Source organism: Gopherus evgoodei, unplaced genomic scaffold (genome assembly GCF_007399415.2).
Source record: "Gopherus evgoodei ecotype Sinaloan lineage unplaced genomic scaffold, rGopEvg1_v1.p scaffold_32_arrow_ctg1, whole genome shotgun sequence".
NCBI lineage: Eukaryota > Metazoa > Chordata > Testudines > Testudinidae > Gopherus > Gopherus evgoodei.
The window spans coordinates 6,691,996-6,706,623 of record NW_022059994.1 but is presented as its reverse complement, the minus strand read 5'-3'; the positions used below and the strand labels follow the sequence as shown (position 1 = coordinate 6,706,623).

At 59.8% G+C, this 14,628-nt stretch overlaps 1 protein-coding gene across 3 annotated transcripts; it reads left to right on the top strand.

Annotated features, from left to right (window-relative positions):
• The first annotated feature begins 1,603 nt into the window (after positions 1-1,603).
• Positions 1,604-5,340, top strand: LOC115640713 (lymphocyte antigen 6 complex locus protein G6f-like). Of its 3 annotated transcripts, none has more exons than XM_030543594.1 (7): positions 1,604-1,792; positions 2,062-2,355; positions 2,648-2,944; positions 3,397-3,517; positions 3,957-3,994; positions 4,199-4,258; positions 5,041-5,340. In XM_030543594.1, the coding sequence occupies exons 1-7, from the start codon at positions 1,738-1,740 to the stop codon at positions 5,064-5,066; spliced, it is 891 nt and encodes a 296-aa protein (XP_030399454.1). In that variant the 5' UTR covers positions 1,604-1,737; the 3' UTR covers positions 5,067-5,340. The 3 variants fall into 3 exon arrangements, with proteins under 3 accessions (XP_030399454.1, XP_030399452.1, XP_030399451.1); XM_030543592.1 differs by having other exon boundaries at positions 3,394-3,517; XM_030543591.1 differs by having other exon boundaries at positions 3,391-3,517.
• The last annotated feature ends 9,288 nt before the right edge of the window (positions 5,341-14,628 follow it).

Genomic DNA, 14,628 nt, shown 5'->3' with positions numbered 1-14,628 from the left:
AACTCCACTTCCGGGTTCTCTACAGGAGCCCGGGGCGGACAGACTTAACCAGAGGATTTCAGAACGCTTCCCTCTGAGAGACGGTTCTTAAAGGGCCAAGCGACCGTTTTCTCGTGCCCCCCCCCCGCTCTTAAAGAGCCAGGCCTTCATTTCCCCCCATCTTCCCCCCTCAAATTTAGTCCTGTGGTGGGGGACGAAAGGGGGTTGCACCAGCCTGGCACGTCCAGGGTGGGGACGTGGTGGCCATGTTGGGAGTAATGCCAACTGGGCAGCCATTTTGGTGCTGGCTTAGGGGGCAGAGGGGGTCACACCAACTGGGTGGGGGCCTGGCAGCCGTTTGGGAGCTGGCGTCAACTGGCCGCTGGGGTGGGGACACAGCCGCCATTTTTGAGCGTCTGTATTGGTCTCATGCCAACTTGGCAGCTCTGAGCTGGGGGATGCGGCGGCCATGTTGGTATCTCCATGTTGGAGCTAGGCCAAGATGGCGTCTCTGGGATGTGTCGGCCATTATTGGTCTTATACCAACTTGGCGTCTCTGAGCTGATGATGTGGCAGTCATCTTGGTATCGCTACACTGGAGCTATGCCAAGATGGTGTCTCTGGAATGTGTCGGCCATCTTGGTATCACCACACTGGAGCTATGCCAAGATGGTGTCTCTGGAATGTGTCGGCCATCTTGGTATCGCTACACTGGAGCTATGCCAAGATGGTGTTTCTGCGATGTGTCGGCCATCTTGGTATCACTACACTGGAGCTATGCCAAGATGGTGTCTCTGGAATGTGTCGGCCATCTTGGTATCACCACACTGGAGCTATGCCAAGATGGTGTCTCTGGAATGTGTCGGCCATCTTGGTATCGCTACACTGGAGCTATGCCAAGATGGTGTTTCTGCGATGTGTCGGCCATCTTGGTATCGCTACACTGGAGCTATGCCAAGATGGTGTCTCTGGAATGTGTCGGCCATCTTGGTATCACCACACTGGAGCTATGCCAAGATGGTGTTTCTGCGATGTGTCGGCCATCTTGGTATCACCACACTGGAGCTATGCCAAGATGGTGTCTCTGGAATGTGTCGGCCATCTTGGTATCACCACACTGGAGCTATGCCAAGATGGTGTTTCTGCGATGTGTCGGCCATCTTGGTATCACCACACTGGAGCTATGCCAAGTTAGTTTCTCTGGGATGTGTCAGCCATTACGGGTCTCCTGCCAACTCAGCGTCTCTTTGGGGATGTGGGCGGCCATGTTGGTGTCGCCACATTGGAGCTAAGCCAGGCTGGCATCACTGAGATCTGGTGGCCATATTGGTGTTGCTCTGTTGGGCTCATGCCCACTCAATAACTTCGGGTTCAGGAGTTTGGTGTCGCCAGGCGGAAATCTCCAGAACATGGCAGCCATATTGGTGGCACCAATTTTCTAGCTCCCAAGAGGGTTCACGGTGGGTATTTTGCCGTGCTGACATGCAACCGTCTCTGGGGTGGGGTAGCTGTTTATACAGGGATTCCCTCCCCCGGCGCTGAGATGCAGCCACCTCTGGGGTGGATCACACCACTCCACTTTCCCTCTAACTCACGCCCTCTGCTGCTGCTGTGTGTCTCTGATAAGCCGGTCACCAAACCCCCAAGTCACTCCGGAGACAGCTACGTCCGGCTCTATTTCGGTCTCTTCCTCCTTAGGTCTTGGAGATAGAGCCCCAAGGTGGTTCCCCACAGAAGGACCCCAGCGTTCGGGGAATCATGACCCCCATCTGGATCTTACTCCTTCTCCAGCTGCGACTCACCAGGGAGGAAGGTAAAAACCTGCTTTTTATTGTCCACTCCAGAGGCGGCTGCATCTCAGCGCCTGGTGAGGGGTCCCTGTGTAAACAGCCGCCCCACCCCAGAGGCAGCTGCATCTCAGCACCCGGTGAGGGGTCCCTGTGTAAAGAGCTGCCCCACTCCAGAGTCAGCTGCATCTCAGCACCTGGTGAGGGGTCCCTGTATAAACAGCTGCTCCACCCCAGAGGCAGCTGCATCTCAGTGACAGGAAATCTAACCCCTGTGAATTCCCCTCTCCCGCAGATGCCTACGTCCAGAAGGGGCAGGACCAGGTGTTCCCTTGTGGCCTGGTCGAGCCTCCCTTGGGCAGGGAAGAAGTGACGTGGTCCTACAATACCGGTGTTCCCGGGTCCTCGTCAGTGCTGTTATTCCAGGGCGTGGCAGATCAGCCCCTGAAGAAGGAGGCCGGGGAGCGGCTCTCCGTGTTCCCCAACCACTCCCTGTACCTGCAGGGGGCCGAGGACGGGGACATGGGGACCTACTGGTGTTCGGTGCAGGGAGTCACCCGCCACACCTACCAGCTGAATGTTGTCACAGGTGGGTCATGGTTGGCGCCCCCCAGAGGGGACAGGCCCCTGCCCCATTCCCCACCCTGCTGAGCCAGCCAGTCCCTGCCCTGGGGCCGGGTGGGAACTGGTGCCCCCCAGAGGGGACAGGCCCCTGCCCCATTCCCCACCCCCCTGAGCCAGCCAGTCCCCGCCCTGGGGCCGGATGGGACCTGTCGCCCCCCAGAGGGGACAGGCCTTGCCCCATTCCCTGCCCCCCTGAGACAGCCAGTCCCCGCCCTGGGGCCAGGCCCTGTGCCCCATTGCCAAACTGTCCCCTGCAGAGACCCAGACGGTGCTGACGACCGGCCCCACCAACATGACCTGCCACCAAGTCTCCTGCATGATCTTGGACCGGCAAGCGCTGCCGGCGGTGACATGGTGGGTCGGCGAGCAGCGGGTGCAGGACACCGGCGGGCAGCAGGTGCAGGACACCGACGGGCAGGGCTGGCAGCTCGTCTTCTCGGGCTCGCGGGCGGCGCTGCTCCAGGCCTGCTGGAACAGGAGCGACCCGGGGGCCAGGAAGAAAAGACGGGTCAGGTGTGAGCTGAACAGCATGCGAGTCACCTTCGACCTCACCGGTAGGGACAGGGCCAGGACGCCGGGGTTCTCTGGGCAAGGAGTAGGGGAGAGGGGTGTCTAGTGGTTAGAGCGGGGGAGGGGAGAGGCTGGGAGCCAGGACTCCTGGGTTCTCTCCCAGCTCTGGGAAGGGAGTGGGGTTTAGTGGTTAGAGCAGGGGGGCTAGGAGCTAGGACACCTGGGTTCTCTCCCCAGCTCTGGGAGGGGAGTGGGGTTTAGTGGTTAGAGCAGAAGGGCCAGGAGCTAGGACTTCTGGGTTCTCTCCCCAGCTCTGGGAGGGGAGTGGGGTTTAGTGGTTAGAGCAGAGGGGCCAGGAGCTAGGACTTCTGGGTTCTCTCCCCCGCTCTGGGAAGGGACTGAAGTCTTGTGGTTAGAATAGGGGGGGCTGGGAGCCAGGACTCCTGGGTTCTGTTCCTCACTCACCCCTTGTGTTTTCCCCGGGCAATGGGAGCTGTGAAGGACCCCCCCTCCTGTAGCTCCGCCTGGATCCCCCTGGCCGTGTGCGCAGCGCTGGAGTTCCTGCTCCTCCTTGCCTTGGGGGTGGCGCTGTGGTGGCGGGGGCGGCTGGCCCAGAGGTAAGTACTGGTGGGGGGAGGGAAGTGGGGGCTGGTGGGTGAGAGCAGGGGGGGCTGGGAGCCAGGATTCCTGGGTGCTCTGCCTGGCTCTGGGAGGGGAGTGGGGGCTGGTGGGTGAGAGCAGGTGGGCTGGGAGCCAGGACTCCTGGGTTCTCCCCTCATCTCTGGGAGGGAAGTGGGGTATGGTGGGTGAGAGTGCGGGGAGGGGCTGGGAGCCAGTACTCCTGGGTTCTCTGCCCGGCTCTGGAAGGGGAGTGGGGACTAGTGGTTAGAGCGGGGTGGGCACCAGGACTCCTGGATTCTCTGCCTGGCTCTGGGAGGGGAGTGGGGGCTAGTGGTTAGAGCGGGGCGGAGGTGGGCACCAGGACTCCTGGGTCCCACCGCTGAAGCTCAGAAGAGAGGCTTCCTGCTCACTTGTCCCCCAATTTCATCTCTGCAGGTCACACCTGGGCGACCTTCCTGCGCACACCCAGCCAGGTAGGTGCCCCCACTGCGATCTGTGGGGCCCACTGGGGCGAGGGGCAGCGGCCAGCGTTCGCCCTGCCCCACTGTGGGGTGGGGGGCAGGGCTGTTCTGCCTTCACTCAAGGGCCTGGGGAGGAGGGGGAGGGATTTCTCTCCCCCCACCCCCAGGAGATCCCATCACTTATCATGCGGTTTCCCTCCTGTCTCCTATTCCGAGAGCCTCCCGGACCCAAATCCCAGATGCAGCTGTATGAGAACGTGGGGGCTGGATACGCAGGTGGGAGGCCGCGACCCCTGGGGGGACAGGCCCCTGCCCCATTTCCCTGCCCCCCTGAGCCAGCCAGTCCCTGCTTGGGGCCGGGTGGGAGCCGGCGCCCATAGAGGGGACAGGCCCCTGCCCCATTCCCTCCCCCTCTGAACCAGCCAGTCCCTGCCCTGGGGCCGGGTGGGAGCCGGCGCCCCCCAGAGGGGACAGGCCCCTGTCCCACTCCCTGCCCCCCTGAACCAGCCAGTCACTGCCCTGGGGCCGGGTGGGAGCCGGTGCCCCACAGAGGGGACAGGCCCCGGGCCCCATTCCCTCCCCCTCTGAACCAGCCAGTCCCTGCCCTGGGGCCGGTGGGAGCCGGCGCCCCCCAGAGGGGACAGGCCCCTGCCCCATTCCCTGCCCCCCTGAGCCAGCCAGTCCCTGCCCTGGGGCCGGGTGGGAGCCGGCGCCCCCCAGAGGGGACAGGCCCCTGCCCCATTCCCTGCCCCCCTGAGCCAGCCAGTCCCTGCCCTGGGGCCGGGTGGGAGCCGGTGCCCCCCAGAGGGGACAGGGCCCTGCCCCACTCCCTGCCCCCCTGAGCCAGCCAGTCCCTGCCCTGGGGCCGGGTGGGAGCCGGCGCCCCCTAGAGGGGACAGGCCCCTGCCCTATTCCCTGCCCCCCTGAACCAGCCAGTCACTGCCCTGGGGCCGGGTGGGAGCCGGCGCCCCCTAGAGGGGACAGCCCCTGCCCCATTCCCTGCCCCACTGAGCCAGTCCCGTTTCCAGGGTGACTGTGGGCTCCTGTCATCCCAGCAGGGGGCGCCGATCCTGCCCAGTTGTGATGGCCCCATTGGCCCCTGTGGAGCGACCGCCGCCCCTCAAGCCCTGTGCCGGGGTCCGGGCGGGGCCAAGCCGCGTGTCAACACCTAGCGCCCCCCGCAGGGTGTGGTCAGAGGCTCCCTGAGGCCACCAGGGGCTTTCCAAGGAGAAGAGCTGGAAGAGGAACCCAGGCGTCCGGCTCCCTGCCTTCCCCACCCCCGTGGGGGCTGGGGTGACAGATGGGGACTGGGCGGTTGTGGGGGTTGGAACGGAGAATAAAGAGAACAGAGCAGCATTTGTGACAGGAGTGTGGGGCTGAGAGAGAGAACACACAACTACACACATCCAACCACAACCACACAAACAGAACCCGACGCGATCACAAATGCACACACACAACCACACACACACACACTCCCTACCAAAACCACACCCGCCCACTTACCCAACCACAACCGCACGCACACACTCAGACACAATCTCATACACACAGAGAAAACCAGACACAATAACAACCACACACATGCACACGATAACATAATCCCCACAGACCCCCCCTCCCACAGGAACAGACACAGACACAATAACACAGTTGCACACACAGAAAACCACACACACACACACACACACACACACACACATACAAAACCCATAACACAATCACACCCACAGTGAACCCCCCATAATAACACAATCACACACCGCACAAACACACCCACAGAGAACATAAGAACATAAGAGCGGCCAGACTGGTCAGACGAAAGGTCCATCCAGCCCAGAGTCCGACAGTGGCCAGTGCCAGGTGCCCCAGAGGGAATGAACAGAACAGGGAATCCTCCAGTGACCCACCCCCTGTCGCCCAAACAGAGGCCGGGGCCACCATCCCTGCCCGGCCTGGCTGCTAGCCATCGATGGACCCATCCTCCAGGAATCTGTCCAGCTCCTCTTTGATCCCTGTTCTAGTCTTGGCCTTCACAACATCCTCTGGCGAGGAGTCCCACAGGTTAACACTGTGTTGGGTGAAAAAATACTTTCTTGTGTTGGTTTTCAACCTGCTGCCTGTTCATTTCACTGGGTGGCCCCTGGTTCCTGTGTTGTGAGGAGTAAACAACCCTTCCTGATTCCCCGTCTCCACACCCGGCAGGATTGTACAGACCTCTAGCCTATCCCCCCCAGCTGTCTCTTTGCCCAGCTGAAAAGTTTTATTAATTGCTCCCCATACGGCAGCCGGCCCAGACCCCTCAGCAGTTCTGTTGCCCTTTTCTGACCCTTTTCCAATCCCAGTCGATGGTTTTGGCGACGGGGCTGCCACATCTGCCACATCTGCACCCAGGTGTGGGCGTCCCCTGGATTTATCTAGACGCAACATGAGATTTTCTGTCTTACTCTCTCTCCCTTTCCTGATGATCCCCAACGCGCTGTTCGCGTTCCTGGCCCCGCTGCGCACGGAGCAGCTGAGACCCCGGCACAGTCACTCCGGGATCGTCCTGGAGAGGGAACAGCTTGTTCAGGCCCCTCATTGGGTGTGTGCAGCTGGGATTGTGTTTTCCCCTGGGCGTCACTTCACATTTCTCAACACTGAATTTCACCTGCCAGTTGGTTGCCCAGTCCCCAGATCTGTGAGCCCCTTGGTCGCTCTTCGCCGGCTGCCGGGGACGTCACGATCTGGAGCGGTTTTGTGTCAGCTGCAGATTTTGCACCTCTCTGTTTGCCGCTTGTCCCAGATCGCTTATGAATATGGTAAATAGAACTGGGCCCAGTACAGACCCTGGGGGACAGAACCCCACAATCACACACACACCGCTCCCCCAATAACACAATAACACACCACACACACCAACAGAGAAACCCCCAATAACACAATCACACACCACACACACCGCTGCCCCAATAACACAATCACACACACACAGCTCCCCCAATAACACAATCACACACCACACACACCAACAGAGAAACCCCCAATAACACAATCACACACTATACACACAGAGAACTCCCCCAATAACACAATCACACACCGACAGAGAAACCCCCAATAACACAATCACACACCACACACACTGCTCCCCCAATAACACAATCACACACACACAACTCCCCCAATAACACAACCACACACACACAACTCCACAGAGAACCCCCATAATAACACAACCATACACACACACACACCGCTCCCCCAATAACACAATCACACACCACATACACCAACAGAGAAACCCCCCAACAACACAATCACACACACACACCACTCCTCCAATAATGCAATCACACACACACACACCAACAGAGAAACCTCCCAATCACACACCACACACACACACAACTCCCCCAATAACACAATCACACGCCACACACACCGACAGAGAACCCCCCAAATAACACAATCACACACCCCCCCCCCACAGAGAACCCCCATAATAACACAACCATACACACACACACCGCTCCCCCCAATAACAATCACACCCCCACCCCCACAGAGAACCCCCATAATAATACAATCACACACACACACTACAATAGACATACAGAAAAGTAGCTACACTGAGAGCAAGAAACACACAACACAATCACACAGACACAAAGTTACACACAACAACATAGTCACACACACAGAGAATCTTACACACACAGAGATGCACACAGAAATGCACATTTACACAATAGAACGAGCCCCCCACCTATAACTATGCAGCAAACCCAGCACAGAAACCCAGCTACACACAACACAATTACACACACACTTCACCGCTACACCCAGTCACACCCAACAAAACCCCATCCGCACCTGTGACGGACGTGGCAACACAACATAACCGCACCGTGCCAAGACAGGCTTTATTCTGGACACGTTTCAGGAGGACAAATACACACCACACACAACACAGCTGTACCCTGTCCTGGTCCACAACTTCAGAGCACACACAGCACAAACTCCCTGGTACGCAGGCACACAGCGTCTCCGCGCTCGGCTCCACACTTACCCCCGGCACCCAGCCCCACCTGCCGCCGAGCTCCCAGCCTGCCCGCTCACGCCCGGCTCCGGGCGCTAACCCGTGTGCAGCACGGGGACTGTCTGCTCCCCCCGGCCACATGCCCAGTGAGAACAACACAACAACCGAGCTCTGAGTCACGGCCCAGCCGCAGCCTTGTGGGGCCCAGCTCCGACCCACAGGGGATTTCAGAGAGCTGGGGGGAGCACAGGGCTGGGCTGGCAGGGGCTGCGGGTCGGGAGTGAGGGGCACCGGCAGAGCTGGAGGGGACAGAACTGGGGTAGCAGGGGCTGTGGGTCAGGAGTGAGGGGCACCAGCAGAGCTGTGGGGGCAGGGCTGGGGTAGCAGGGACTGGAGGTTAGGAGTGAGGGGCACCAGCAGGGCAGTGGGGGGGCAGGACCGGGGTAGCAGGGGCTGCAGGTCGGGAGTGAGGGGCACCGGCAGAGCTGGGGGGGACAGGACCAGGGTAGCAGGGGCTGCGGGTCAGGAGTGAGGGACACCGGCAGAGCGTTGCGGGGGCAGGACCGGGGTAGCAGGGGGCTGTGGGTCGGGAAGAAAGTCACAACCGCCAGGCGATCGGAGCCGAGACAGGATTTATTCTGGACGCGTTTCAGGAAGACATGAGCAGAGAAAGCCGAGGCGCTGATCCTGCCTGCACCAGCAGGGGGCAGCACCAAGCTACCGTGCCCGCGTGTGGGGTCAATACAACACTCCCGCCTCCCAGCGCCTGCCCAACCTCTGTGGGCATTGGGACGAAGAGCAGAGCCCCCCCGCCCCCAGCGCCTTCCAGGTGATCATTGCCCCGATGCCAGCCCTGCAGCGGGGCGAAGACATGGGGCCAGGTGTGGGCAAGGCTGGGGAACAGAAGTGCTTCCCCCAGGTGCGGGTGGGGCTGGTGCAGAAGGCAGTGAACATCTGGCGCCAGATGTCTGTAGTGCCAGTGAGCATGAGAGGTGTAGCCAATGGCAACAATTGGAGCCAGATGTTTGTGGAGGGGAGGAGGCAGAGGGAGAAATGCAGAGGCCTGGACAGCTGGAGCCAGAGCGTGGGACCCCAGCTGCAGCCCCGCGGATCCCAGCGCTGCCACCAACGGGGCATTGGCAGCTGTGGCGAGGGGGCTCAAGGCAGGGGACGATGCCGCAGCGCCCTGTTCTTAAAGGTGCATTTGTCCGCAGGCCACGGCTCCCTCATTGACAGTCCTGTGTCATCGGGAGCCGGCGAGGACAGGTGGGAAAATCAGCTGCTCGCCTGTCTTTTTTTTTGGGGGGTGGGGTATACAACAATGGCAGTGGGGTGGGTTTGGGGGCTGGAGACTGTAGCAATGGGTAGCTTATCAGACCGAGCATGAGACTTGACAAAAAGAAACAGAACCAATGAGTGAAAAAGTTTGGGGGGGGCACCACGAAAGAATGGGGGATCCCATTTTCCTTCTCCGGACAGACCCCGAGGGTCTTGCCCCCTCATCCTCGGGTTATAATGATTGAAGACGACCAAGAAAAGGCCAAAGATCGGGTCTCACCTCTGGCTGACAAGTGCCCCTTTAAGAAGAAAAGGGGCGGGGTTATTTAAAGGCAAGGTAAGGCTGGATTTTTTTTGCCCCCCCAACAGAAATGATTTCCTCTTCCCTCCCGGCTTGCGGAGCAGGGATTAGAGGCCCCGGGCGAGCCAGGCCCCCAGCATGGCCAGCCCTGCGGCCAGGGAGAGCTGGGCCCCGGCGCCCGCGGCCGAGTTGCAGAATTCGCCCTCGCAGCACTCGTAGGTAGGTGTGTAGGTGATGCCGGCGAAGGACGAGGTGTCGTTGGTTTGGCATTTCCCCTTGTCAACGCAGTTCTTCTTCATGATCAGCTTGTGGCCGGCTGGGGGCAGAGAGTGAGAAAGGGGGAATGAAAAAGCAACAAATGGAGAGGGAGAGAAAATGAGGGAACGCGATAGAGAGAAATGCAGAGGGCTGGAGAACGAGGGGGACACGAGAGAATGGAAGAGGGGGCTGGTGAGGAGGGACGGGTGTTACCTGCGCGGCCCCGGATGGTGGCACAGAGCTGGTTGTCCAGGCAGGTGACGGTGGTGGTGTGGCAGGGGATGCCAAATACGGTGAAGTCGCATTTCAGGCACTTCAGGGCCGCTCCTGGGAACAGAGAGAGGAAGGGTGAGACCAAGTCTGTCTCCTTTTTGGGCTTTCGGGGAGGGCGTAATGATCAGATTTACTAGCATTGGTGGCAGTCGTGGGATGGATGGCGACACTTTTATATTTAGCCCTGCCCCTTTAAAAACAGCTCGATTCTGGAATTCACATGCATCCTGACCTTGGTACTCCAATGATTTTCACCCAACACACAGGGGTTACACAAAAACACTGAGATGCACAAGAACACAGTTGTATAGCTACAAACACCCAAGTGCAATGCTGCACACCACACAAACACCAGGCTAGCCTTACAAAGCGATGCGTGCATGCACACACACATAACATTGGAAGAGACACAGTCAGGACCGGGTGCAACCATTTAGGCGGACTAGGCAGTTGCCTAGGCACCAAGATTTGGGGGTGCCAAAAAGCAGCTCCCTCAAATTTTTTTTAAGTGGTTGAGCGGCCGCTGCAGCTGGGATGGAGAGGGAGTCTGAGCTGCTGGCGGCATCGGCAACGGCAGCCCAGGGTGTCCTCTGGGTCAGCATGCCATTGCCAGCAGCCCAGGGCTCTCCTCTGGGTCAGTGCGCCGCAGGGCCACCCGAGGGGTCGGGCACGAGGGGCAATTGTGTCCACAGACGCCCCCACGAGAGTTTTTCGGGGACCCTGGGGCGGGGTCCTTCACTCGCTCTGGGAGCCCTGGAAAACTCTCATGGGGCCTGGCCCCGGGAGCTTTCTTCTGCTCCCGGTCTTCGCCGGCGGGGGGTCCTTCTGCTCTGGGGCGGAAGAACCCCCCGCCGGTGAATTACCGCCAAAGCGGGACCCGCCTGCCGACATGCAGCCCAGTCTTCGGCGGTAATTCGGCGGCGGGGGGTCCTTCCGCTCCGGGACCAGTCACCGAAGTGCCCCGGAGACCTGCGGCGGGGGCCCTCCGCCACCGAATTACCGCCGAAGACCTGCTGCACTTCGGCAGCTGGTCCCGCTTCAGCATCAATTCGGCTGCAGGGGGGGCCCACGACGGGGTCTCCGGGACACTTCGGGCGGTGGGTCCTGGAGCAGAAGGGGCCCCCCGCCGCTGAAGACCCCAGGCCCCTGGAATCCTTGGGCGGTCCTGGTTCGCAACCGCCAGTCCAGGGGTTCCTGGGGTCAGAGCGCCACGTCAGGCAGCCGCCAGCCCAGGGGTTCCACTGCGCAGGTCCTGCTTGGAGAGGACGCGGAGCAGAGGTGAGCTGGGGTGGGGAGGTACCGCCGGGCTCTCGGGCTTGGGGAGCTGCCACGGGGGCGGGGGGTACACTTCAGGGCCGGGGGGGCGGGGAGCTGCTGCAGGGCTGGGGGGTGCACAAGGTGGACTTCCTTGCACCGTCCGTGAACACAGGTACCACACACAGACATCCGACACATGACACAAACACACAAAATACATGGCTGTAAAACCAACCACAAACACCCACAAAAACACGCCGAGAAGGCCACACCCACATAACACAAACATGGGCCCGCAAAATCAACACAGGGCACCAAACACAAACGAGGCACAAACACGGGCTCGCCAAACACGACGACACACACACAACCCCATGGAGGACACGCCGCAAAGAACCAGGGCAGCTCACACAGCACAAAGCCGGCTGCACGCACAAAGGACAACAGCACAACAAACACACCCGTGAGAAGCTGGGTGTGTTTTGGCAAGCGAGATTTCAACCAATGGGAAAAAAACAACCCAGCCTGGAAAATTAGACTCAAGGCCAAACCAAATCCAAATGCCTTCCCCGTGTGTCAGGCGGGTGTGTGGCCGCTGCACGGCAATTCCCTTGACCCACTGGGCTCTGGGTCCCCCAGCCTCCGGCCAGCGCCCTGCCTGAGCCGAGCCGAGGGTGAGGACATCTCCCAGCCGCCCCCTTGGCCGGGAAATGGTGGTGAGGGGGAGAGCCGGGCTGGCGCTGATCCGAGGAGCAGAGCTTCGTGTGTCCCCTGGACTGGGGAGGAAGAGGGAAAAACAGCCCCCCGGACCTATTTCAAACCATAGTTTGAAGAAAGGGAGTTGTCTGCTGAAAATACCCAGCAGTCCTGGCTTCCACCCCCTGCTCTAATCACTAGACCCCACTCCACCCTCCCAGAGCTGGGAGAGAACCCAGGAGTCCTGGCGCCCTGGTCTAACCACTAAACCCCACCCCACTGCTAGGCCCGGGAGAGAACTCAGGCTCCCAGTCCCCTCCCTGCTCTAACCACTAGACCCCACTCCCTCCTAGAGCCAGGGAGAGAACCCAGGAGTCCTGGCTCCCAGCCCCCACTGTTCTAAACCACCAGCCCCCACTCCCCTCCCAGAGCTGGAGAGAGACCCAGGAGTCCTGGCTCCCAGCCTGCTCCCCCCCATCCTACTAAACTCCCCCTCCTGGGAGTGCAACATCTGGGCAGGTGGAAAGTTTTTAAAGGCAGGTTTAATCGGGGATGTGGGTGAGTCTGTGGGTGGGCATGACCTGGGGGGAAAATAGGAGGGGCCAATAGAAAATGGGTGCAGTTTCCCCCAGAAAATGTGGGGGGGGGGGCGGGGCAGGGGGTTCTGGTCACATTCCCGGGGCCTAAAGAAAAACCATGAGTTGAGGGACCATCTGCTGACGAGGGGGGCTGGGAAGTGGGCAGACTTGGGGTGCTAACAGGAAAGCATGGGAGTGGGCTACTCCCAGCTCCAGATTGGTGCAGCAGTGGGGTGAATCTTCACCAATCTGCAGCCAGAGAGCGGAGGTGTAATCCCTAAAACCCATGAGCCCCTCTGAGCCCTATAGCTGGGGGGACACTTAGGGGGTTGAACCGCAGGCCCAAAGGGGGGAAGGCCCCCCCCACTTCCGAACAGCACTGTTCAGAGCCACTTCCCTGCCACCCCCCCCCCAGTTTGGTTTGTTGAGTGGCAAAATTTTACCCCAGGCTCGGAAGGGAACCTGGCAAAGACGGCAGGAATGGGAGATTTTCCTAGGGAGGAGATGGATTGGGGGGGATTTGTGTGGGGCAGAGCTGGGGCTTACCAATCCGACAAAGCTCAGCGCGGCCAGGCACAGAAGGAGGACTTTGCCCATGGTCGTCGAGGGTGTGAAGATCAGACAGTCCTTGGGCTGGGCAGTCGGAGGAGAGTCAGTCGGGTTGTGATCTGTGCCGTTATATTATATACTTTGGCACAAACACACACACCCATGGGTGTGGCAGGGGCCTGGTGCCAGGGACAGCTGCAAAGGCAGGACCACATGATCGCCGAGGGGTATAAAATAGCAGCCAGTTAGTGAGTCGAGAGCGATGGCAATGCAAGGGGACTAGGTGTAACACACACAAACACAACACAGCTACACACACACCAGCTACACTCCTCCAGTTACACACACAGACAGACAGACATGCCCCATCTACATGCCAGCTACACCACACCCACCCACACACCAAACCCACAAACTAGCTACACACGACACAACCACCCACCGCAACCTACACTACCCAGCTACAACCACACATACACCCCCAGCCACCACACACAGCTACACACACACATGCCCCAGCTACGACCCAAACCTACACACCACACACACACACACACACCACACACACACACACACACAACACACACACAGAGTGACAGGTACAAAGACACAAACAGGGATAAACAGTAAACAAACAGAGAACACACTACACTGACAACAGACACAACAACAGAGATCCAGGAGGGGAATCTAGTGGTTAGAGCAGGGGGGGCTGGGGGCCAGGACTCCTGGGTTCTCTCCCAGCTCTTGGAGGGGAGTCGGGGCTGGGGGATCAGAGCGGGGGGGGGCTGGGAGTCAGGACTCCTGGGTTCTCTCCCTGGCTCTGGGAGGGCAGTGGGGCTGGTGGGTTAGGGCAGGGAGGGCTGGAAGCCAGGACTCCTGGGTTCTCTCCTCGGCTCTGGGAGGGGAATGGGGCTGGTGGTTAGGGCAGGGGGCTGGGAGCCAGGACTCCTGGGTTCTCTCCCCCACTGGGAGAGGTCTGGGGGCTAGTGGCTGAAGTACAGGGGGGGAAGCTGTGATGTTCACAGGTGGGAGGAGCTGGACCACCATGAGGTCACAGCCACGATGACATCATCGTGGGCACCATGTGAGAGGTCAGGAGGTGGGGGAGATCCCCGCCTTGATGAAACACAAGGCACCATGGGACACACGGTGTCAGCGCCACGGCAATGGCCAGGGGGTCAGAGGTCACACAGCCAAAGAATTCAAAGGCCAAGTGGGGTCACAGGACACATGAGGTCAAGTGTACAACTGATATGTGAAACTGTTTTCAATTGTTCACTTTATCAATGTAACCTCTGTTCCCCATCCACTGCACCTGCCTACATTGTAACTTCTGTTCACTGTTCCCCATCCACTGCACCTGCCTACACTGTAACTTCTGATCTCTGTTCCCATCCACTGCACCTGCCTGACTGTAACTTCTGTTCACTGT